This window comes from Kogia breviceps, chromosome 14 (assembly GCF_026419965.1).
Source record: "Kogia breviceps isolate mKogBre1 chromosome 14, mKogBre1 haplotype 1, whole genome shotgun sequence".
Lineage (NCBI taxonomy): Eukaryota > Metazoa > Chordata > Mammalia > Artiodactyla > Physeteridae > Kogia > Kogia breviceps.
The window spans coordinates 53,551,297-53,577,099 of record NC_081323.1 but is presented as its reverse complement, the minus strand read 5'-3'; the positions used below and the strand labels follow the sequence as shown (position 1 = coordinate 53,577,099).

Sequence of the window (25,803 nt, the reverse complement as noted above, 5' to 3'; positions counted from 1 at the left end):
AAGGGCTCCATGAGAGCTCAGGTTGCAGAGGAATGAAAAGCAAATCCTGAAAGACTTCAATACCCTTTTGTTCCAAAGTCTCAAACCAGTGGAGCAAGTAGACACAAAAAACAAACAAACAAACAAAAAGACAGAACAACAAAGAAAATACCCACCCTAGCGGAAAACAACGTTAAAAAGTAACAAGAAGCCACAGAGTCACTGAGCACCTAAAAGTAAGTACAAGGCAGTGTGGCACAAACAGTCCCTTCCTTCCATTTACCAAGTCCCTGCTTTGTGCTAAGCACTTTACAAACACTGACTTGCACGATTCTGGCAACTACAACTACCTGGGGATTTCTATCACCATTTCCCAGACGATTGCCAATTAACCTGAGACCCTCAGATTATATAACTTGCCCAAGATCAGAATGTACAGCAACAGGTATGCTCTTTTCAGGCAGGTGAGTTGCGTTAAAAGATGATAAGCATGTAATGGTGACATTGATAACAGTGGCAGCTAACATTTACTGGATACTGATTATGTGCCAGGCACACTTCTAGGTTCTTTTCATGCAATAACCCAATTAATCAATTAATCTTGACAACAATCCTATGAGATAGAGACTCTTACTATTCTCATTTCAGAGATGAGGAAATTGAGGCTCAGAGAGGCGGTATAACACTAGTTGAGTCAGGATTTATACCCAAGCAGTCTGATTCCAAGGCCCATGCTCTAACCAGTACAGAAATCAGCTCACTACATTGAACACCTACTATATGTCAGGCACTGTGCCAGCCTCACAGAATGCACACCCATGAGGAGCTTTCAGCCAGTTGGCGGACAGAGACAAGTCATCAGCCAATGGCAATACTAGGTCTCAGATACTATGGAGGACCTAGTCTCTTAGCCTATCAGTTAAGAGGCTAAGAAGTACACAGGAGCAGCAACAAGCCCAGTCTTACAAGGGATGGGGTACAGATCTAAGAACTCAAGCCTACTCCAGGGCCTGAAGGGAGAGGAGAGGGAAGAGAGAAGTGTTCCAGAAAGAGCAAAACACAGGCACAAAGGCCTGGGGGCAACTATAAGGAGTTTATGGCAGGTGAGGTGTAGGCTGGTGCTTCTCAAACTTTAATGTGCATATAGATCACCTGGAGGGCTTATTAAAATGCAGAGTCTGATTCAGCGGGTCTGAGGTGGGGCCTGAGATTCTGTATTTCTAACAACCTCCCAGGTAATGACAACATTTCTAGTTCATGTGAGTAGCAAGCATGAACAGGTCTTTGTAGACAGGAGACTGGAAAACGGGTAAGGGATACATCACACAAAAGCCACACCTCATGAGGAGTTTGGGCTTTCTCCTTAGTGCATTGGGGGGACACTGAAGAACTTTAAGTAGGAAAGAGAATCATATCTGCAGTTTTAAAAATGACTCTGGTTACCGAGTACACGTGTGTATGTGTTCGGGGGAAAGGTGTGTGTATGCAGCACATTTCTGATCCAGAGACATAGTAATATCCAGCCCTAGAGAAGTCACCTATAAATTCTCGGTCTGATGTGAACAGAAGCAGCAGCCAGGTGGGGAAGCAGAATGGTAGGCAGTGGTTCTGAAACTTGAACAGGCAAGGAAATCACCAGGAGGGATTATTAAAACAGATTCCTGGGTCTAACCCCCAGAATGTCTCTTTCAGTAGCTCTGGAGCAGGACTTGAGTATCTGCACTTCTAAGAAGTTCACAGGAGATGCTGGTACTGCTGGTCTTGTCTTGGGATCACACTTTGAGAACCACTGGTGTAGTGAAAAAAGCACAGGCTTTGGGGGCCATACAGATATGAATTCAAAGCCCTGACCCACCACTTCCTAGCTGTGTGACTTTGGGCAAGTTTCTTAAACTCTTTGAGTCTCTGGTTTCTTATTTGTAATAAGAAAATAGTAATACTAAACTCATGGCAGGGCGGCTAAGTGATGATGGTGGTAAGGATTAAGTAAAGGACACCGAGTGTGCGCTTGATAAGGCAGAGTGGCTTTGTTCTGGGTCGCACTGGAAGGCAGGACCAATGAGCACACAGCAAGGAGGGAGATGTATGCTCAATCTAAGGAAACTTCCAACAAGAGAGTTATCTAACTAAGGAAAAGGCCATAACCATGAGCAAATCAGAGAGAAGGAGGTGACCAAGGAAGGAGGTGAAAGGGGATATCCCTACCTAGTGAGGAGAGTGAACCAGAAGCCTTATTACCTCCCATGAAACTCAAGAAATTCATGATTCCCTTGAAAATATGGGACATTCCATCAACCCAAGCAACCTAAAGGTTGAACAAAATAAGGCAAAGTTCCACCCAGAGTTGGGTTCCATAAAGACATCTTTTGGGACTTCCCTGGTGGCGCAGTGGTTAAGAATCTGCCTGCCAATGGAGGGGACATGGATTCAAGCCCTAGTCTGGGAGGACCCCACATGCTGTGGGGCAACTAAGCCCGTGCGCCACAACTACTGAGCCTGTGCTCTAGAGCCCGTGAGGCACAATGGCTGAGCCCACGTGCCACAATTACTGAAGCCCGTGTGCCTAGAGCCTGTGCTCTGCAACAAGAGAAGCCACCGCAGTGAGAAGCCCATGCACCACCACGAAGAGTAGCCCCCACTCACCACAACTAGAGAAAGCCTGCGCAGCAATGAAGACCCAACGCAGCCAAAAAGAAATAAATAAATTTATTTTTTTAAAAAAGACATCTTTTGAAGAACCTCAGGAGGTCAGAGAGGGGAACTGACGTGCTCACACAGCAAATTATCTGCAGAGTAAAGGAAGTCCAGCTGTACCAAACCTGGCAGAGCTGAGTGATCAGAAGTTTGTCCCCACTGTGGGAGCCATGCTCAGAGATAATTTTTAGGTCATGATTAGAGGTATCCAAAGAAGAACTTAATGGCACAGATTAATTGCTTTTTACCTCTGTTTACCCTCCCTCTCTAATTCTTTTCCTCTTCAATACTTTGTCTTCCTTGTCCCTCCCTCAATTCAATGCTTTTCTACCAATAAACAAATCACTCTAGTCAGTTTCACACTTATCCTTTACCTCAGGATTATTTTGAAAAGAAAAATAATGAAGGCATACTAGTTCTACTAAATATTAAAATACAGAGCTATCTAAACTAGTATCGGAGAAGACAGAAAAAGACTTCAACGTAGAAACCGAAATAAGAGCAGTATTAGAAGAAAATATAGCTATACTTTTAAACAATCTTGACATGGAAAGTTTTCTAAGAAGAAAACAAAATCCAGAAGCTATTAAGAAAAAGAATATAAAGGAAGAAGGAAGAAAATGAAAAAAAAAATCACCATAGAAAAAGAAAAAGACAATTTGAATAAAAATATTTCCCACACACCTGACAAAGGACTAATATCTTCAATACACCAAGAGCTCTTACAAACCAATAAAGAACAAATAACCCATAAGGATAAGAATGGGCAGTTAAGGGCTTCCCTGGTGGAGCAGTGGTTAGGAATCTGCCTGCCAGTGCAGGGGACACGGGTTCGAGCCCTGGTCCGGGAAGATCCCACATGTCGTGGAGCGACTAGGCCCGTGCACCACAACTACTGAGCCTGTGCTCTAGAGCTCATGAGCCACAACTACTGAAGCCCACGCGCCTAGAGCCCATGCTCTGAAACAAGAGAGGCCACTGCAATGAGAGGTCCGCACACTGCAGAGAAGAGTAGCCCCTGCTCGCCACAACTAGAGAAAGCCCACATGCAGCAATGAAGACCCAATGCAGCCAAAAATAAATAAATAAATAAGAAGTATTAAAAAAAAAAAAAGAAAGAATGGGCAGTTAAAAAGAAAAAGGTTCAAATGGTCAGACCCAAAAAGATGCTCAATATCATTCATAATTAAAAACTGTAAATGAAAATAATGACATCTTTTTTACCTTTCAGAGTCAAAAAGTTTAAAAAAAGTCTGAATACACTAGATATAGGTAAATTTGGGGAGGGCAATTTAGCACAATATATACTTAAATGGAAGGTAGAATTATTATTGAAAGACTGCCAACATAAGATATTAAGTAGAAAAAAAAAGTAAGATGCACAGCAGTGTATGTATAGCATAATCTCATTTGTCTAAATAAATTTTTTAAAAGAATGTACCAAAGCCAAAGACATCACAAGAAAAGGAAACTAAAAATATTCCTCAGGAACACAAACAGAAAAATCCTTCATAAAATATTAGCAAATTGAATCCAGCAACATATAAAAAGGTTTACACATCATGGCCAAAGTGGGGTTTAGCCCAGGAATGCAAGGTTGGCTTAATATCTGAAAATCAAATAAAGTAATACACCATATAAATAGAATAAAGGAAAAAAACTATACTATCATCACAACTGATGCAAAAAGTGCACTTGACAAAATCCAACACACATTCATGATAAAAACTCTCAACAAACTAGGAATAGAAAAGAACTTCCTCAATCAGATAAATGGTGAAAGACTGAATGCTTCCCCCTAAGAAGAGGAACAAGGCAAGGATGTCCACTTTTGCCATTTCTATTCAACATTGTTCTATAAACGCAAATAATGTGCACTAAAGCTAATAATTAAAGTCATCCAGATTAAAAGGAAAAAGTAAAAGTGTTTTTATTTGCAGATCACATATCTTGTATCTAGAAAATCCTAAGAAATCCACAAAACAACTAGAACTAATAAACAAGTTGAGCCAGGTCACAGATTACAACATCAATATATAAAAATTAATTGTATTTTTACACACTAACAACAAACAATCCAAAAATTAAATTAAGAAAATATTCCAGGGACTTCCCTGGCAGCCTTAACTACTGGACCAGGTTTGATCCCTGGTCAGGGAACTAAGATCCCGCATGCTGCACGGTGTGACCAAAAAAAGAAAAAAAAAAGAAAAGAAAATAGCTCCATCTACAGTAGCTTCAAAAAGAATAAAATATTTAGAAATAAGTTTTTTCAAAAAGGACTTGTACATTGAAAATTACAAAACATTGCTAAGAAAAACAGAAGAAGATCTAAACAATTGGAGAGACATTCCATACTGGATTGGAAGACAATATTGTTAGGATGGCAATTCTCCCCAGACTAATCTATAGGTTCAGTGCAATCCCTATCAAAATCCCAGTAGGCTTTTTTGTTGAAACTGACAAGTTGACCCTAAAATTTACCTGGAAGCACAAAGGACCCAGAATATCCAAAACAACTTCAAAAAAGAACAAAACTAGAGGATTTATACTACCAATTTCTAAGCAATTATAAAGTTACAGTAATCAAGACAGTGTGGTAAGGATAAGCATAAAACCCAATGGAACATGGACTTCCCTGGTGGTGCAGTGGTTAAGAATCTGCCTGCCAATGCAGGGGACACGGGTTTGAGCCCTGGTCCGGGACGATCCCACATGGCGTGGAATAACTAAGCCCGTGCACCACAACTACTGAACCTGTGCTCTAGAGCCCGTGAGCTACAACTACTGAGCCTGAGTGCCACAAGTACTGAAGCCCATGCACCTAGAGCCTGTGCTCCACAAAAAGAGAAGCTACTGCAGCGAGAAGCCCTTGCACCTCAACAAAGAGTAGCCCCTGCTCCTTGCAACTAGAGAAAGCCTGTGCGCAGCAACGAATACCCAACACAGCCAAAAATAAAATAAATAAATTAAATAAATAATTTTTAAAAACAAAACAAAAAACCCCCAATGGAACAAAATTAAAAGTCTAAAGATAAATCTTTGCATTTACAGTAAATTGACTCTCAACAAAGTTGCCAAAGCAATTCAATAGGGAAAGGATAGTCTTTTCAACAAACGGTACTTGGACAATTGGGTAACCACGTGCAAAAGGAACCTCACATCATATACAAAAATTAACTAAAAATAGATCATAGATCCAAATAGAAAAGCTAAAATGATAAAACTTCTAGGAGAAAATCTCTGTGCCCCCGGGTTAGGCAAAGATGTCTTAGATACAACACCAAAAGCACAATCTATATTTAAAAAAATTGATAAATTGAATTTCATCAAAATTTGAAACTTTTATACTTCAAAAGATATCATTAAGAAAATGAGGACTTCAACTACTGAAGCCTGTGCGCCTAGAGCCCGTGCTCGGCAACAAGAGAAGCCACCGCAATGAGAAACCTGCGCACCGCAACGAAGAGTAGCCCCTGCTTACCACTAGAGAAAGCCTGCACGCAGCAACGAAGACCCAATGCAGCCAAAAATAAATAAATAAATTTATTTTAAAAAATAAAAGAAAATGAAAAACAGGCCACAGACTAGGAGAAAAACCTTTGTAAATCACGTATCTGATAGGGGACTTGCATCCAGAATATATAAAGTTTGGCAGTATCTTTAAATAGTTAAACATAAACTTACCATATTATCCAGTAATTCCAATCCTAGGCATTTATCCAAAAGAAAGGGAAATATATGTCCATACAATGACTTGCACATGAACATTCCTAACAGCTTTGATCACAACAGTCCAAAACTGGAAACAACCCATCAATTGGTGAATGGATAAACAAAATGTAGTACAGCTGTACAATGGAATACTATTCAGCAATAAAAACTACCAATTCATGTCACAACATGGATGAACCTCAAAAACATTATACTAGGTAGAAGCCAGATGTGAAAGTCTATGTACTACATGATTTCACTTACATGAAGTGCCCAGAAAAGGCAAATCTATAGAGACAGAAAAGGCAAATCTATAGAGACGGAAAGCAGATCAGTGGTTGGCTGGCTGCGGGAACAGGGATTATTGGCTGCAAGTGTCAATCCCTTGCCTGTAAGGGAATTTGTTGGGGTGACAGAAATGTCTAAAACTTTGTGTCATTATGAAGATGGTTGTATAAGTCTATATGAAAAATTATTGAACTGTACACTTAAAATGGGTAATTTTATGGTGTTAAATGATACCTTCATAAACCTGAAGAAAAAAAATCAGCTAGGGGGAGGTATAGACAAAACAAGTTTGGCAATATAATAGTAATTGCTGAAGTTGGGTAATGGGTTATAGAGGTTCTTTATACTATTTCTTCTACTTTTGTGTATGTTGGAAAATTTTTATAACAAAAGGTTTTTAAAAATAGATGTTTTATGTACATAAAGATGTTCTGGAGAAACATTTTTTTTAAGTCAAAGACTACACCTGATAAATGGATGGTGGGGTAGCTGAGTGACTTTCTTTTCATTTATAGCTTTCATACTTTTTCCCACGTATATGGATTACTTATATTCAAAATAAATACACTGACACTTTAAGAAGGGAAAGGCTGCCTCTGAAAATACTTGGGCAAGTTCCCCTGAAGATGTGCAGAAAATGGGAGCTACAAGGTAAGAATGATGCAGAGGAGATTCTGAAGCCAGGTGTGTGGGTAACCAGGCCAGATCAGTGATTCTTTTTTTTTTTTTTTTTTGCGGTATGCGAGCCTCTCACTGTTGTGGCCTCTCCCGTTGCGGGGCATAGGCTCCGGACGCGCAGGCCTAGCGGCCATGGCTCACGGGCTTAGCTGCTCCGCGGCATGTGGGATCCTCCGGGACCAGGGCACGAACCCGTGTCTCCTAGCATCAGCAGGCGGATTCTCAACCACTGCGCCACCAGGGAAGCCCCCAGATCAGTGATTCTTAATCTTGGGGAAGTGTTGCAAATCCCCCTAAGAATCTTTAAAAAGCTATAGACACTGCTCTCAAAAAACACTCCGAAATGCAGAATCTGACGTATGATTCCAAGAGGATTAAAGGACCTAGAAGTTCGTGGGCCCTTGATAAAGACCCCTGTGCTGGATCCCCTTCCAACTTTTGTGATTATCCGACTTAACTACCTCTGTAGCCCTGACAGCCTCATAGAGGATGTTTGACCCATATTTCATTTCTGTAAGGAAATTAGGGAGAAGCAAAGTACCTGCTTCTTGGGAAATTCCTTTATATCTTCCTTTAATTTTTAATCGATCACCACAGGAACTCTCACATGAGGTTCAGTTTGAAAAGCCAATTAAGTATTTAGGAAACATCTGCTGCATGTTCAGAGCCATGAAAGGAGCAGAGTCCTAGGAGAGGTGAACCAGTCCATTCAACGTTATTTTGCTTTACTTGGTTTCCAAGTCACAAGACTGCAAAGGCAGCATGTCAAGGAACAAGGTGATGGCAATCTAGAAGCCCTTGTGCTGTAATCTAACACCCTATCACTGGCAAAGATATGGGTGACCTGAAAAGTTATAAAGCTCGAGAGGCCTAAGAATCAAGGTCTTGCCCTCCCTATCTACTTTATTCTTGGGGGCTGGGCACGCAGAAAATTTTCTCCTAAACAACAGCCCAATGAAGGACTACTAGGACCAAAAATTACCCCTCATCCCCCGCCCAAATTTGCACCACCCAGTTTGAAAGGTATGAACAATTAACTTCTTCTAAAGAAAATAGGAAGTTTCCCCTGAGAACTGAAAATTATTTCATTCACTCATATTTCTCTGTGGGCAGAAGTTAACCTTTTGTTTTCTGGAGCCCTCTGCTTTACGGTCGGTCGTCTTTCCCATAAACAGCATCACCTAGCGACAGAGTCTGGCCAATCTGAACAGCCTTCCTGGTTTCTACATCATGCCTTTCCTGCTGCAAAAGCAGCACTTTCTCTTAAGAGTAAGCTACTGGGGCTTCCCTGGCGGCGCCGTGGTTGAGAGTCCGCCTGCCAATGCAGGGGACATGGGTTCGTGCCCCGGTCCGGGAAGATCCCACATGCCACGGAGTGGCTAGGCCCCGTGAGCCATGGCCGCTGAGCCTGCGCGTGCGGAGCCTGTGCTCTGCAATGGGAGAGGCCACAACAGTAAGAGGCGCGCGTACCACAAAAAAAAAAAAAAAAAAAAAAAGAGTAAGCTAGATTCTTCTTTTTCCTTTTCAAAGACACAGTCACCATTTTAAGATCACTCAGTAACTGCTCCCCAGGGCTGCGAAGAACAAAGAAAACGAAAACGAAAAAGGCTTTGTGGCATAGTTTGCCAACAGTTAACTGAAATCAGTTACCTAATCAGTTAAAGCTCCCTAAGAATTCAACCACACATGAAGGACAGCTAATGACAGCCAAAGACCACTTACCAAGCAGCCGCCATGGAGCTAAAGACCTCAGGAAGAAAAACAAACAAACAAATGAACCAAAACAATCACACAAGCAAAAAAACCAAACCAGAACCAAATTAGCCACAGGAGACTGAAAATGTAGCCTTTATTTCAGAGCCCAAAGACACAGAATAGCTGTTGAGCAGAGACACACAAAAAGACTCAAAACTGTTCTTTGGGGGTAGGGAACAACCCACAGCAGGCTGTGGAAGTCCAGGTGAAACTAGTAACTACCCTCACCAAGCAAAAGACAACCAGACCCAAACCTTGAGGCTAGCAAGTGCAGAAATAAAACATAAAAAATGCACTGACCTTCCCTCTCCCCCTGGGTATTTGTAAAAGGACTCTCAGTTAGCCCAAGCAATAGGCTTAGATGGTTCGTCTCCTAAAGACTTCAAACCTTGGAGTAGGAAAGTTACAGAGAGCTCTCTTTGCACTAGGCATGTTCGTCTCATATTTCATTTAATCATCACAACAATCCTTTGAGGAGAGTATCATCCTCATTTTAAAAATAAGGAAACCGATTCGGATGAAAAAGTTTTGAAGATGGATGGTGGTGATAGTTGCACAATAATGTGAATGTACTTAATGCCACTGTACACTTAAAATAGCTAAAATGATAAATTTTATGTTATGTCTATTTTACCACAATAAAAAAATGTTTTTAAAGTAACAGGTTTAAAGAAGCAAATAGTTTGCCCAAAGTCATAAAACCAATCAGAGTGTCAGATTCTAGCCCAGGTCCTTAGACCAAGCCTTAGTTTCTTCATTTGTAAAATGGGCTTTTGTAAGGATTAGATGGAATAATGGATGAGCCTATGGTTTATCAACTGAAATGTATCTTGTGAGCAGAAATTTCTCCTTCAAAGTTAGGTAACATAGGGGATTACCACACCTTTTCATATTGCTTTTGAATCAGAATGTCAATAGGAAAAATGTTATAGAGACCACCTCATTCAGGGGTTGCAAGTTCAACCACCTACAGGGGCCAGGCAAGTTACCTAAATGGTGAAGCTGCGGAGGAACAGGACACGAGGGAGTGGAAGAGAAAATGATGAACTGGGTCCTGCATGGGGAATGCTCCTGACGGGGAACTTGGGCCCAAATTTTCAAGAAAAAATGAAAATTTAGAGTTTTTGTAATGTGAAATCTCCCAATTATTAAATATTGGCAACTAATTAGAAAAAAATTAAAGTCCTGTGCCTGCCAATCTCCGTCCTCCACCCCCACCACCCCAAACAAATCCATGTGAAGATGTGGTCCATAAACTGTCTATTTATAAGCATCTGATCTACTTCATTAGAAACTGAGGCCCAAAGACCTTAAGTGACTTGCCAGGGCACCCAGACTCCCTTCTAAACTGGCTTACGAATTCAGCTCCAATTTGTGATTTGATTTTGTTTTTCAAGAACTGCTAGTAGCATTTAGCATACCCTCTGAATACAAAACCTTTAGACTTCAAGCCCTGGGAGGTCTGTCAGTTTAATGCTCGGGCATAGGTGAGAAATCATGGTAGGGGGCAGAGAAGGAAGCAATGAAGAGGAATGAGACGGAACCAAGAAGTTGCGGGTGTCCCCAGCCGTGCCCCACTTGGGAAATACCAGTGTCAGCAAATGGTTCAGGGATCAAAGCAGGTTTGGGGTGGTAGGTGGCTCCTACCATTCGTCTACGGCCAGATGGCCCTGTTCATCCTGGGTCCTTCCCACCTTCCTGCCAGTGCCCAAAGATCAAAACTCAACCTTCTCCAACATTCTGTGACCTGCTTCTTTAATGCTGAGATCAAAGGGAAACTTTTGTCCAAGTTGTAAAAGAGAAACCAAGAGGCAACTTAATGCCATCTCTGACTTCTCTGGACTTCCTGAGGGGATTAAGGGCACTCCTTTAAAGGGATGCCTCAGAGAAACCCATTTGTACCTAGGCCTGGTGTCAGTGCCTCAGCTCCAAGGATGCAGTGACTCCTGCGGAACATGTGCCAGGTGGAGCAACTCGAGAGATCAGACAACACAACCAACACACAGCCGCTTGGGAAGACCACAGGGATTATGGCCATGAAAAAAAAAAATCAATCTGATTTTATAGGCATATTAGCAAAAATCAACTTAAATACAAGAACTGTAAACCACAAAATTTTCAACCAAGACTTTAGAAATCCTCAAGTCTAAATCTTAATTTCACATATGACATGTGTTGAAACAAACCAATAAAGCCAAAATAATCTGCCCCAGGCTACACGGTGGATCAGTGGCAGTGCTGGGACTAAGCTCTGGCTGCTGACTCCTGCTCCAGTGCTCCTTCCTCAATGGGCCGATGCCCATCCACACGTGAGGCCTAGGGGAGACAGCACTTGCCACACACAGGACTGGTAGCAGAGTCCAGGCCTCCTGCCTCCTGTTCCAGGCCTCTATCATCCAGATGCCATCACTAAAGACGGCTCCTGTGCTTCTGACTGGGTTGGGCGGGTGGTGCGGGATGGGACGGGGGGAGAGGGGCAAGGGGGAACTGGCTAGCACTGCTTCCACCTGCTCAAAGGAACCCTGAGGTCATTCAGGCCATTCCCCTGCCTCTGGACTGGATCAAACCCAAGTAACCTCAAAACAGTGAGAACTAACCCAGCAGTTCCACTCCTAGGTATATACCCAAGAAAACTGAGAACCTATGTTCACGCAAAAACTTGTACACAAAATGTTTATACCAGCGTTATTCGTAACAGCCAAAAAGTGGAAACGATCCCAAAGTCCATCAACGGATGAAAGGATAAACAAAATGAGGTCTATCCATACAATGGAATATTATTTGACCATAAAAAGGAATGAAATATTGATACATGCTACAACATAGATGACATTTGAAAGCATTATGCCATGTAAAAAAAAAAGTCAGATACAAAACACCACATATTGTTTGATTCCATTCATATGAAATGTCCAGAAAAGAAAAATCTATACCGACAGAAAGTATATTAGTGGTTGCCAGGGACTGGGGGGAAGGGGGGGGTGGGAAGTGGCTGCTAATGCGTTTCTTTATGGGGTGATGAAAATGTTCTAGAAGTAGATAGCAGTGAAGGTTGCACAACTTTGTGAATATACTAAAAACCACTGAACTGTAAACTTTAAAAGGGTGAATTTTATGGTATATGAATTATAATCCAATAAAAAGGGAAAACGATAAAACCCAAAACAGTATAAACAATGATTATGTGAGAGAAATACACAGAGTTTTATTCTCCAAATGGAGGTTTCTAGACTCCTGAGATGCCTACAAATGCACTCAATGGACATTTCCCAAGTTCCATGACAATAATATTCCCCAAAGCATATTCCATATGCTCAAGAGTTCCATAAGGAGTGAGATATGAGCCTGCCTCTCACCTCAGACCCAGCTAGATAAACTCAGTATCCTGTAACTTTACAGAGTCATCTAAATCCAGGGCAGGAGGAAGGCAGGAAAACTAGAGAGAACTTCAGTTTACACCAGCCATCTACTCCTATGCTGCAGGAAGTTCAGGAAACCCCACTGTGCTAACACAGACCTGGGAGGTGGCAGCCAACCCCTGGGGAAGAAGAACCAATCACTAAGGAGGGGAAGGGGGAAAAACACATAAATACCACTTAAACTTGCGTCCACAACCCTAACTTTCAAAACAAAAGAATAAACCAAAACCCAGCATGTTCCCACGGTCACTGAATTTATTAGCTCACTTCCTCGTTCGTTGTAATGACTTGCCTCAAAACCCAGATACCCCAAGGCAGATCCACACACTTCCATTCCCGACAGCTGTGCAACAACCTATGTGTACGAGGGTGTGGTGACTGTTCTGACTTCCGTGTAATGAAGTGCTTAACACAGACCAAGCTCAAGTCCATCTGCCCACTCTGCCTGTCACACGTAGCCCCCTGTAACACACTTGCTTCCATGCCTTTTCACCACTGCATCAAACGTGAAGTTTCTAATGTGCACTCTTTAAAATGGCCTCTGTGGGTCACTGTATACATTACATCCTGTTTCTTGCAATCAGTTACAGTATTCACCATGAAAGCACAGGACGACACGCCCAGGTGATGCAACAAACACGAAATCACTGTGCTTAGAATAAAATCCAAACTCCTTTCCATTGTTTCTCTGCAGGCTGAGAACTAGCCGGCTCCCTTAATGTAACGTTCTGGAGAGGATGGGAGGGCGAAGCACCTAACAGAACAGTCTTTCAAAATGCAGTCCGCAGACTACAAACTGTAGACTACAACCCACCACAATTATAGGCATGCTTCTAGAAACACAGCTCTTCCTGCCTCTCTCCCATTTCATCTTGTATCATTCTCTGCACCACACCCTGACTCCTCACCATGTTTCAGTCCCTCCAGCCTTCTGTGTTCCTCAAACATACTCTTTCCCACCTCGGCCCTTTACATTTGTCATCTCCTTTACCTGGAACACTATTTGCATTGCTAGTTCCTTCTTGTCAATCAGGTCTCAACTCATGTCACTTTCTCTGAGAAGACTTCTCTGACCACTTAATGCAAAGCAGGTGCATCACCCTGTCACCTCCAGTCACTACCATTTCACCTTGCCGTCTTTACTGCACTTACTACTATCTGACATTACCTTGTTCATGTATTTGTTTACTTACTCACTGCCTGTCTCCTCAGACTAGGAAGGCTCCACGAAGGTAGGGACCTTGACCCTCTAATTCACCAGAACATCCCTAGGTCTTGGCACAGAGCAGGACTTCAAATATTTGTTGATTAAATAAATGTGTACCAGAAATATGTTCACTTATTACCTCTTAAAACCTCAGAACAGGGCAGGAATTTCCCAGTGCAATGCAATAAATGCCACTTTATTGAAATTTTCCCTATGGCAAAAGGGGGTGTGACTTTTCCTGTTAAGTTCTTATGCCATTCTTGTTCTGAATGTGGTCCAGAAAAAAAATGGGTTTCAACATACCACTTTTGGGATTTTTTTCTGTGGTCTCAGACCACAGAAATCAGGCAAGACTGTGAAGACTTTTACCTGACCACTGAGGTTCTATACAAGGAATCCCTTTATTAAACAAAAAGGATAATTTATCAGTTGGTTAACAGATGGAGGGAAATTTGTTATCAGCCAACAATCTACCCTTGTTTGGAGAAAATCAACACCAAAGAATTTAAACAACAATCCTCCTTTACTAAAGTCAAACGTTCTTTGCGTGCACTCCCAGGATGCAATTATCTGCTGAGGAAGCAACATACAGGAACACCTAGACAATCACTCTGGACTAAGTGACTTCAATTTTGGCTCTGGTCTCTTGACAAGTAGAATGTGAGCCGAGCTTCTGGAAGAAGAAAGGGCCAGTCCTTCATAGATCTACTTCCAGCGTTCTGTACCAGAAGCCAGCAAGTTCTGACCCACTTTCCAGGCACAGCTTATCCACGTACCCTTATTCACACACAAGCTTCATCAAGAGCTGTGTGGCCCTGTAGGGGCATGGGAAGGGGAGGGGGCCAGGCGGGGCTGCTACAGTGTTTTTCAAAACGTAGTTACAGACCACCTCGATCATAATCACTAGAGTGCTAGCTAATAAAAGTGCAGATTCCTGGGCATTATCTAGCCCTAAGGAATTAGAATCTTTGGAAACTGCATTTTTAACAAGCCTCCCCGCACACACCCCGAGTCTCATGCATAGTTAAGTTTGAAAACCAGTGGGATAAAAGCTCCCTATGAGAGAGGCAGGGAGTTGAGAGAAGACAAGAGAAATGATTACGGAAGAATCTGGGGATGGAGGATGGTGGGGGGCAAAGGCATGCTTCCGGGTATCGGCAGTCAAGACAAGTGCGCGGTGGGAACAACTGAGGGTACAGGTGAAGACAGGGCTCTGGAAAAGATCTGACACAGGATTTGGGCTGGGAGGTTGGTCAGAGGTGAGGACGCATCCGCGGACTGGTCAAGACAGTGGGGAGGCGGAGAGAGCAGGGTCTGGACGTGAGAGGGAGGAGCGAAGGTGGGAATAACTGGGGGCTCTTCAGAGAGATCAGGGCTGGAAAGTGAAAACTGGGAAATGGGAGTCACAGGACGCGGAGACCAAAGCCAGAACAGGAACCGACGGAGGCGGTGGCTGAGACCTTTCCTCCGACCCAGTGCCTTCCCCAAAACTTCGGGCCTTGACAAGACTGAGTGCGGGGCCAAGGCCGGAGAAGGGGAGTTTGGGGGAGTCGAGCCCTGTCAGGGATGTCCCTCAGGCCTGCACTAGGGGTCCCTGAGGTGGCTCGGGCCAGGCATTGGACGCCGGAAAGTCCTGGGATTCCCCGAAGGGCCCCGCTCCATCTCCGGCTCCCGGAGACTCCTTCACTCACCATCACAGCCGCCATCTTGGATCCACGTGTCGCCGTAATGACGTCAGCGGAAGTAGTGTTTCCCTGGTTACGGAGTTTAACTCCGCAAGGTGGGGCCTGCTTTCAGTCGCTCCTTTCGTGGCAGTGAGTGGAGGGGCAAAGAAGACTTAGCTGCTGATCGGTAGCTTGGTCTGGGGAGTCAGGTCGCTGACTAGGTGAAAACAGAGAATGGTGTAACTACGGGAGCCATGTTAGCTCCTGGCAGAGCCTGCTCCTCCCACTCTTGACACTGCATTGTGGGTAATAGAGGTGTGAGTAAACGCAATTGTTCTCTGGACTCCATTTTTACTATTGGCAGGAAGACCCGTTGCCAGGGTTACCTGAGGCCCCTGATACGGGTGAGTGGGATGGGTACCAGGGCTCTATTAGCAGAATAATTTGTAATTATATATTTAATTACTTGCTTGACTATCCTATATCCTCTCCAATAAAATATAATTCCTATGTGGGTAGGATCCTGTCTTTTATTTAACCTCACTCTGCCTCATTCTCAAATGTGAAATGCGGAGGGGATGATTATAATACCTTCATCATAGGTTTATGATGAGGATCCAATGACATAATGTTACATACTATTATTCAATAAATAATTGTCATTATACTCTTATGTATACTCCTTCTGGGATATGTTAGGTGCCCAACACAATACACTACTAATTAAATGAATGAAGGAAAAGCAGCATCTTTAGTGGAGGGAAACATCTTTGAATGTGGACTTAACCATGTGCTAGTTACCTAAGTGTGTGACTCGAGGCAAGTCACTCAAACTTTCTAAGCCTCAGTTTCCAGTAGCTGGAAAAGGAGACTCAAAGAGTTGTGGTGTTAAAATTGGGAGAGACCTGAAAGTTCTTTTGGTCCATGTATCACTGTAAGGTGAATACAGTACCAGTGTTATCTGCAACTGTTAGGAAAAGTTGTAAAAGAATAATAATGGTGGGACTTCCCTGGTGGCGCAGTGGTTAAGAATCCACCTGCCAACGCAGGGAACATGGGTTCGAACCCTGGGCCGGGAAGATCCCACATGCCGCGGAGCTGCTTAGCCCGTGTGTCACAACTACTGAGCCTGTGTGTGGCAACTACTGAAGCCCGCGCGCCTAGAGCCCGTGCTCTGCAACATGAGAAGCCTGCGCACCGCAACGAAGAGCAGCCCCCGCTCGCCGCAACTAGAGAATGCCTGTGCTCAGCAGCAAAGACCCAACACAGCCAAAAATAAATAAATTTTAAAAAGACAAAAGAATAATAATGGTTAATAATAATAATCACTTACTGAACATTTGTTGTTTGCTGCAGCATTTAGCATTATGCTAAAACTATTCATAAGACTTTCTTATCTAATCCTACCTCTTGGCAGGGGGCAGTTGAACTCTGTTGCCCGCCTACAAGCACCACTATGGTAGATTGCCAGACAAAGAAGGCTGCCAACAAGTCTTCCCATCTTTTCATGAGCATATACTGTTTCTCCTGCCAAGAAGTAGACTCTTGTTCTTCTCCTTTTGAATCTGGTTGGCCACATCATTTGCTTTAGCCAATAGAATGTGGTACAGATGACTCTGCCAGTTCTAGGTCTAAGCCTTAAGAGACTTGGCAGCTTCTGCTTCCATCATCTTGGGTCTAAAGATGTCTGGCTACCCAGCTGGAGAGCCACAGGGAGAGAGGCCCAGCCATCTCCTCAAGTTACTCTGGAAATTCTAGTTGAGCGCTAGGCATACAAATGGAGTCATCATGGACATTCTAACCCTAGCTGAACTGCCAACTGAATGCAGCCACATGCATAACCTTATCTGACACTATATGGAACAAAAAAACTGCCCAGCTGAGCCCGGTTGTTTTAGATTTTGGAGTGTTTTCTCATGTAGCAATAGATAATTGAAACACACACTTATTAACTCTTGTGACCCACACAGCTATCCTGAAGAAGAGTACAACAGATAAATCCCCAAGGGGGAAGAAGTTTGAGAGACTAGGAGGGGGCAGTTTCATAGCTAGAAAGCCATAGGTTCCAAACTTGCAATCAGTTCTCCTGGAGCTTGAATCCTGGGTGTTTCCCACCATTTCTGGATGCCTGAAGAAGGATGACTGATAAGGAACAAAGTTTCACGAATGGCATATTCCTCAGTATTTCCATTTTTCCCCTCATATTTTCTGTTTTTCCCATAGGGCTTTCATGACTCAGTCTCCTTTAGTGACATACATACTTCAGAATCTTGGAGTAAGACTGCTTGGGTTTAGATTCCATCTCTGTCACTCCCCCAGCTCCGTGGTATGGGCAAATTTCATTTTTCCCTTATTTTTTTTAAATTGTAAAATATACATCACATAAAATTTACCATTTTAATCACTTTTAAGTGTACAATTCAGTGGTATCAAGTACATTCACAATCTTGTGCAGTCATTACTACCTTCCATCTCTGGAAACTTTTCATCATCCCAAACTGAAACTCTGTACCCATTAAACTCTAACTCTGCATTATACCTTCCCCTCAGCCCCTGGTAACCACTATTCTATTTTCTGTCTCTATGAATTTGCCTATTCTAGATACCTCATATAAATGGAATTATGCAATATTTGTCCTTTTGTGTCTGGTTTATTTCATTTAGCATAATCTTTCCAAGTTTCATTCATGTTGTAGCATGTATCAGAATTTTATTCCTTAAGACATTTGGGTGGTTTCTACATTTTGGTTATTGTAAATAATGCTGCTACGAAATATCTATTCAAATCCCTGCTTTCACTTCTTTTAGGTGTACACACAGAAGTGAAATTGCTGAATCATATGGTAATTCTATGTTTAACTTTTTGAGGAACTGGTATACTATTTTCCACAGTGGCTGTATCATTTTACATTCCCATCAGTTATGCACAAGAGTTCAAATTTCTCCACATCCTCACCAACACTTGTTATTTTCTGTTGTTGTTATATTTAATAATAACCATGCTAATGGGTGTGAAGATGGGCAAGTTTTTTAACCTCTCTAAACCTCAACTTCCTCATCTGTAGAGCACGGATCATAAAAGAAGACCTTACCTCATAGGATGGTTATGTGGGCTGAATAAGTTAATATATGTCAAAAGATGAGAATAGTGCCTGTCACATGGTAAGTGCTATATACGTGTTTGCTATTATTACTTTGAGGTCAGTAGAGCTGGCCTTTTAATCTCTGGAATGGCGGAAACATTAAGATAAAGATATGTTGAGAAACTTGGACAACATAACCCAACAAATCAGAAGGGGGATAAGGCTTGACTCAAATCCATTGAGTCGAGTCCATGCCTCCATTGTACATCCAGACAGACAGACAAAACCAAACCCAAACTAGGGGGGTCTTATAGGAGCATCGAGGCATGTAGTTCCAGACACCTGCAAAAGTGCTTCTCCAAGGAAAATTGGAGGGTGGGGCTGGGCTTAGAGGACGCAAATCCGATCCTTAGATATCTCCAAGGAGAAGGGTAGGATGTATTAATCTATGTCCTTCTCACACTGGTGTCAGTTATCTATTGCTACATAATGCACTATCCTAAAACTTAGTGGCTCAAAACAACAATGATTTATTATTTCTCTTGATTGTGTAAGTCGGCCATCTGCGAAATTCTGATCGTTTCAACTGGGATCTTTCATATGCTCTCATCTGACAGCTCAACTGGGGCTGGAGGGTCCAAGGTGGCCTCATATGTTTGGGAGGTTGGTGCTGACTATCAGAAGGGCCTTTCTCTCCACATGGTCTTTCATCCTCAACAAGGGCAGCCTAGGCTTCTTCACAGTGTGGTCTCAGGGGTCCCTGAGAGTGAGAGCAAAAGCTGCTAGCCTCTTCCTAAGGCCTAAGCTTCAGAAATCCCATAGCATCAGCTCTGTCACAATCTGTTGGTCAAAACAAGTTACAAGATCATTCCAGAGTCAAAGTGGAAGGGGATCACACACAGGCATGAGTTCAAGGAGGCATGATTCATTGGGGGTCATTTTGTCACAATCCATGGTGCAATCCTTGCCTAGGCCAACCTCACCTTTCTCCCCTGGGCATCTGGGGTGGCCTTCCACCTAGTTTTCCTACACCCACTCTTGTCACCTCTAATATCTATTTAACTGTCAAAGTCATCTTTTAAAAAACAAGAATCAACTGTTTCTTCCCTGTTTAAAACTCTCAAATGATTCCCACTGTGGTAACATAAAATCCCAAGTCCTCACCATGGCCTGCAAGGGGCTTCATGATCTGGCCTTGACTCCTACACTGTCCCCTTTACTCACCAGGCTCCAGCCACACAGACCTACTTGGAACTTCCCAAGCTCATCTCTACCTCAGGGCCTTTGTACTTGCAATTCCTTCTCTCTGGAATATTCTTCTCTCAACATTTTGTGTGATTAGCTCCTTCTCATGATTAGGTCTCAGCTCAACTGTCACCTCAGAGAGATGTTCCCTGCCCCCAACACAGTTGGGGACACACACACACACACACACATAGAGAGAGATATACTTTGGTTATTTCATATTGTCCGAGAAAGAGAGATACTTTGGTTGTTTCATATTGTCCTTCTTCCATGAAAGCCTACACTGAGTCTATGGTGTTCCCAACAGTGTCCCTATTAAGTATGTGCTCAAAAAAATATTTGTTGAATGCTTGCATTATGAATTGATCTTAGGCCTCACTCTGTCAGTTGGGAATAGATCCGGCTGCAAGGAAGACACCCCCCAGCAAAATAACAGTGGCTTAACAAGATGAACACTTACTTTTCTCTGCGTTAGTTTGGTTTTCTCCAGAAGCTGACTCTGAGACAAGGATTCAAGCAAAAGTACTTTATCTGGGAGGTAAAGGGATGCCAGAAGGCAATGGTATGCAGAAGTCAGCTTCTACTGTTTGCAAGAGCTGATAGTTAAATTCTCAGAAATTTTGTGAGCCAGTTGTTGAATATGGGCATTATTGAAAATTAAATTATATAAATTTAAAATTAAATAAATGGTATTTAAAACAAAAGTATGAAATATTCAAAACTCATTTCCTAATAATTTTACTAGATTTTATTATCTGCTAAGCTCTTGATTTTATTTACATCTATTTTATGTGTATGACAGAAATACTGTTATTTCATCTGCTGCTACACATCTCTTCCCAGCTCTGTATTCAGTGACTTTGGGTTGGTAGCAGAGCCAGTTTATTCATTAACATAGTAGGTACAGTGCCCAAGGCCCAACATACTTTTAGGGTCCATGAAATATTTAAAAGAAATTAATTCCTTTTAAAAGCAGAAGGCAGGGCTTCACTGGTGGCGCAGTGGTTGAGAATCCACCTGCCGATGCAGGGGACACGGGTTCGTGCCCTGGTGCGGGAAGATCCCACATGCCGCGGAGCGGCTGGGCCCGTGAGCCATGGCCGCTGAGCCTGTGCGTCCAGAGCCTGTGCCCTGCAACGGGAGAGGCCACAACAGTGAGAGTCCCGTGTACCACAAAAAAAAAAAAAAAAAAAAAAAAAAAAAAAAAGAATCAGAAGGCAAAAATGAACTTTGGTGTTGAAGTAAAAGTTTTCATATGTAATATTAGCATATTCATTATTTAAAAGAGCTTATTTACTTATTTATGTATGTATTTATTTAATTGTTGGCCATGCCACGCAGTTCCCCGACCAGGGATTGAACCCAGGCCCCAGCAGTGAGAGCGCCGAGTCCTAATCACTGGACTGCCAGGGAATTCCCAGTGTATTCATTTTTATATCAATGCAGCTGTTGACTGCAATTTATATTTAAAAATAAAAATATTGATACTGATATTTATAAATGTATATTTTATGAAGGAAGGGTTCTACAAAGGCAAAATTGCCTAAGCCCCATGAAAGCCACAATGCAGTTTTGGATGGTTGCTTAAAATTGGCCATGGTGGGAATATTTACACCACAAAAATCAGCAAATGCTACAAATCAGGACTTGAATTTTTGCTTTGTTAGCAAAAATTTTCTGTAAAGGGACAGATGGTAGATATTTAAGGCTTTGCAGACCATGTGATTGTGTCTCAACTACTCAACTCCACCTTGTAGTACAAAAGCTGCTACAGTAAATAATGAGCATGGCTGTGTTCCAATAAAATGTAGTTTGCCAAACCCCAGCCTAGACTTAAAGTGATGGAGAAAGTGTCAGTTATGCAGACTAAACTTTAAGAATATCATGTCTGTAGCTGTTACATTGTGATTAGCACAAAAATGTGATAGTATTTGAAACTCTTACTTTATTCAGCAAAGAAGTTGCTCATATCATTGAATAACAAGTGAAGTTCTGATGTATGCCTTCATTATTTCATTTTCATCTGATTCGTGAATATACATGAAACTATCAACCCACATTCATGTTGGAACTATACTTGGAAAGCATATGTTGTCAAGCAAGTTACCATCGTGGTTAACTGAAGCTTAATTCTGTGGGGAAACTCTGGGAAACAATGCAAAGCACACACCTCAGAGTTCTCCTACCCAAGGGGCAAGGGAGCTGGGGTATTTATACACCACCTCCCAAAAGTCATTAGTTGAGGACTGATCCCACAGGGTGTTAATTCCTTAGAACTTTTGGCCTTCTGGGAACACTGGTAGCTGAAGCTTTTTGCAGTTTTAGAAAAAGAGCTCTCAGGCACAGTGATGCAGATGACAGCTAAAAATCCAGTCCACTTTAAGGGATACCAACAGTGCATGTTACACCCTGTAAAGTAAAAAGTCTGGGGAGGACTGTCCTAGCTGATATGGCAGCTGTGCCTCAAATATCTTCAGGGAATCAAGCTTCATCCAGCTTTGTCATCCCTAGAATTAATTTATTTTCCTCAGGGTCCACGCTGCCAGCTAAAGCTCTAGCCTTCACATGCACATTCTATGCAGAAAGATAGAGGAAGAGATGAAAAATAAGAGGCGAAGAGACCACATCAGTTGTCTTTTAAGAAAGGAATTTGGAAGATGCTACACCACACTTCCACTTACAACCCATTGATCAGAACTTAATCACATGGCCACACTTTGCTGCAAGAGTGGGAAGTGTAGTCTTCATTCCAGGGAGTTATGTGTCCCTAATAAAATTCTATTTCTCAGAATTCTACGTCTAGAAGAAGGGGGAACATAGATATGGGGACAACCAGCAGTCACTGCCAAACCCCCAAAGGGAAGGGATGCAAACAGAATGCAAATTGTTATAGCCTTATGTCAGAACATATTGTAACAAGGACAGACACGTGACAAAATTGAGGGCCCAGGGGGGTAATAAGGAGGCAGTTTTACAAGTCACAGGGAAGAGAATGAAACAAGTGCTTTCCCTATATTTAAACTCAAAGCTATAACTAGAGAAAAGATTGAAGTAAGTCATTACCATCTTAGAATGGGCACTTTACCCATGCCTTCTTTGCCATCTTCCGGGCAGGAGTGCATGCCATTTTCCCATAAAATGGGTGGCACAAATCTATCCCTATATTTATTTAATAGACTTTACTTTTTAAAGCAGTTTCATGTTTACAGAAAAATGAGTGTGAAGTACAGAGTTCCTGTATACTCCCTCATCCAGCCCCCAGTTTCCCATATTATTAATATCTTGCCTCAGTGTGGTACATATGTTACCATTGGTGAGCCAATAGTGATACACTATTATTAACCAAAGTCCATATTTTACATTAGGGTTCACTCTTTGTGTTGTACATTCTATGAGTTTTGACATATTTATAGTGATATGATATGTATCCACCATTAAGAGAATCATGTGGAATAGGTTCACTGCCCTAAAAATCCCCTATGCTCCACCTCCTCATCCCTCCCTCCCTCCCCAACAAACCCCTGGCAACCACTGAGCTTTTCACTGTCTCTATAGTTTTACCTTTTCTACAGTGTCATATAGTTGGAATCATACAGTATGTAGCCTTTTTAGATTGGCTTCTTTCCTTTAGTGCATTTAAAGTTCTTTCATGTCTTGATAGCTCATTTCTTTTTATCACTGAACAATATTCCATTATATGGCTGTATCACAGTTTGTTTATCATTCACCTATTGAAGGATATCTTGGTTTCTTCCAAGTTTTGACAATTATAAATAAAGCTGCTACAAACATCTGTGCAGATTTTTGTGTGGACATAAGTTTTCAGTTCATTCAGGTAAATACCAAGGAGTGCAATCGCTGGACTGTATGATAAGAGTATGCTTGTTTCGTAAGAAACAGCCAAATGTCATCTAAAGTACCTGCACTATTTCGCATTCCCACCAGCAACGAGTGAGAGTCCCTGTTGCTCCACGTCCTTGTCAGCATTTGGTTGTATCAGTGTTCTGAATTTTAACCATTCTGATAGGAGTGTGGTGGTATTGCATTGTTATTTTAATTTGCATTTTTCTAATGACATATGATGTTGAGCATCTTTCCATATACTTATTTTCCATCTGCATGTCTTCTTTTTGAGGTGTCCACGTGTTTTGCCCATTTTTAAAAGTGAATTGTTTTCTTATTGTTGAGTTTTAAGACTTCTTTGTGTGTTTGGGATATCAGTCCTTTGTCAGATACATGTTTTTCAAATATTTTCTCCCAGATTGGAGCTTGTTTTTTCATTTTCTTAAATGTCTTAGAGCAGAGTTTTAATTTTAATAAAGTCCAATTTATCCATTTTTTCTTTCACAGATCATACTTTTGATGTTGTACCTGTCCCCAGTATTCATCAGTCTTTCCTGTGACCAAAGGGATAAATCAGAGTATAGGCTAATGGGGTTCAGAGGGCAGTGTAAACTGAAAGAGCAGGAGGGCAGGAATTGACACCTTGATCTTGTCCATATAGGCTCCACCTTTTGAGATCATTTCTCAGTCATCTATTTCTATAATAATGCTACATAACAAAACAACCCCAGAACTCAAGGGCTTATAATAATAAGCATTTACTTCTCTCTCATATGTCCATGGGTTGGCTGGATTTCAGTTGATCAAGGCTGTGCTCAGCTGGGTTTAAATCCAAGCTGCAGGTTGGGTCCAGATCTCTTTTACATGTCACTTATCTTCCTTGGACTTTGTTCTTTTCAGATCAAAAGACTGGAGGGCAAGCCCAGCCACACAAGCACATTTCTAGTCTTTGCTTACATCATATCTGCTAACATCCCATTGGTGAAAGCAAGTCCATGGCCAAGCTCAACATCAATGGGGCAGGGAAGTATACTCCTCCTATGGATTACTGAACAGCAATCTAATATGCCACAAATCATATATGCAAATTCCTATCACAGGACCCTGGGCTCTGCTTTCAGATATCCAAAGACACATTCCCAAACAAGAAAGCAAGAGAGAAATTCAGTTATAAACTAAGTAAGTTGAAACACTGCTAGCTTTATTTTCCACCGTTCTTTTTTTGCGGTACGTGAGCCTCTCACTGTTGTGGCCTCTCCTGTTGCAGAGCACAGGCTCCGGACACGCAGGCTCAGCGGCCATGGCTCACGGGCCTAGCCGCTCAGCAGCATGTGGGATCCTCCCGGACCGGGGCACGAACTCGTGTTCCCTGCATCGGCAGGCGGACTCTCTCAACCACTGCGCCACCAGGGAAGCCCTCCACTGTTCTTATACCCAGTGCCTAAGGTTAGACTCTGTGCTACTCAGGGCTACAGAATCAAGTCAGTATAGCGTTCCATGGGACTCTGGCGGGTGCTTCACAGAAGGATATAGATCCTTCAGGAGATACAATAATACAGAAAGGTGTTATTTGCTCCCCATCCCACTGTCCACCTCTTCTCATCGCTCCCCCTACAACAAAGCTAACCACCAGTGACTTTCAACTGAGGCAACATGCAGGAAGGCCCCACTGCCTCATCTTCTCTGCCTCCTTCCCACATCTGCCCCTGCCCCTGCCCCTCCACTGAGAGCTTCCAACGCAGGGTCCCAGATACCTCTCAGCAGCCATAGCTCCAGCTGCTAGGGCTCCTGCAATGGTGGATACCATCTTAACAACCATGATGGCTGCTTGGCCATGGGAAATGCAGGGGCTACAGGCAGCCCCCAACCCTGTGGGAGATCCAGACCAACCAACGTGCATAGCAAAGTGGCTTGACAGGAGAGTCAGTGTCCCAGATCTTGAAAAATCATTCCTGTCATCCAGGCCGACCAAGCTTCTGGGAGACAAAAACCCATCCACTGTGATAGGTGAATAATGCTCCCCCTCAAAAAAAAAAAAGTCCACGTCCTAGTTCCTGGAACTTGTGAAGATGTTACCTTATGTGGCAAATGGCATTTTACAAATGTGATTAAGGAACTGAAGATGGGAAAATTAGTCTGGATTATCCAGGTGGGTCCAATGTAATTACAGGGGTTCTTACAAGTAAGAGGGAGGCAGGAGCCTCAGAGTCAGAGAAGGAGATGTGATGACAGAA

The 25,803-nt window shown here is 42.5% G+C and overlaps 1 protein-coding gene across 2 annotated transcripts in view; it reads right to left on the bottom strand.

Moving 5' to 3' along the window:
* Positions 1–15,672, bottom strand: part of TM9SF4 (transmembrane 9 superfamily member 4) — a 55,448-nt gene extending 39,776 nt beyond the window's left edge. Inside the window, exon 1 of one of the 2 annotated variants that reach the window (XR_010836528.1) lies at positions 15,426–15,667. Coding sequence is in view for 1 of the 2 variants with exons in the window: in XM_059038248.2 (XP_058894231.1) it covers positions 15,426–15,440 (15 nt within the window). In the remaining variant the exon portion in view is untranslated. Of the gene's footprint in view, positions 1–15,425 lie in introns of both variants that reach the window. The other variant, XM_059038248.2, reaches the window with a different exon arrangement.
* Positions 15,673–25,803: the final 10,131 nt, after the last annotated feature.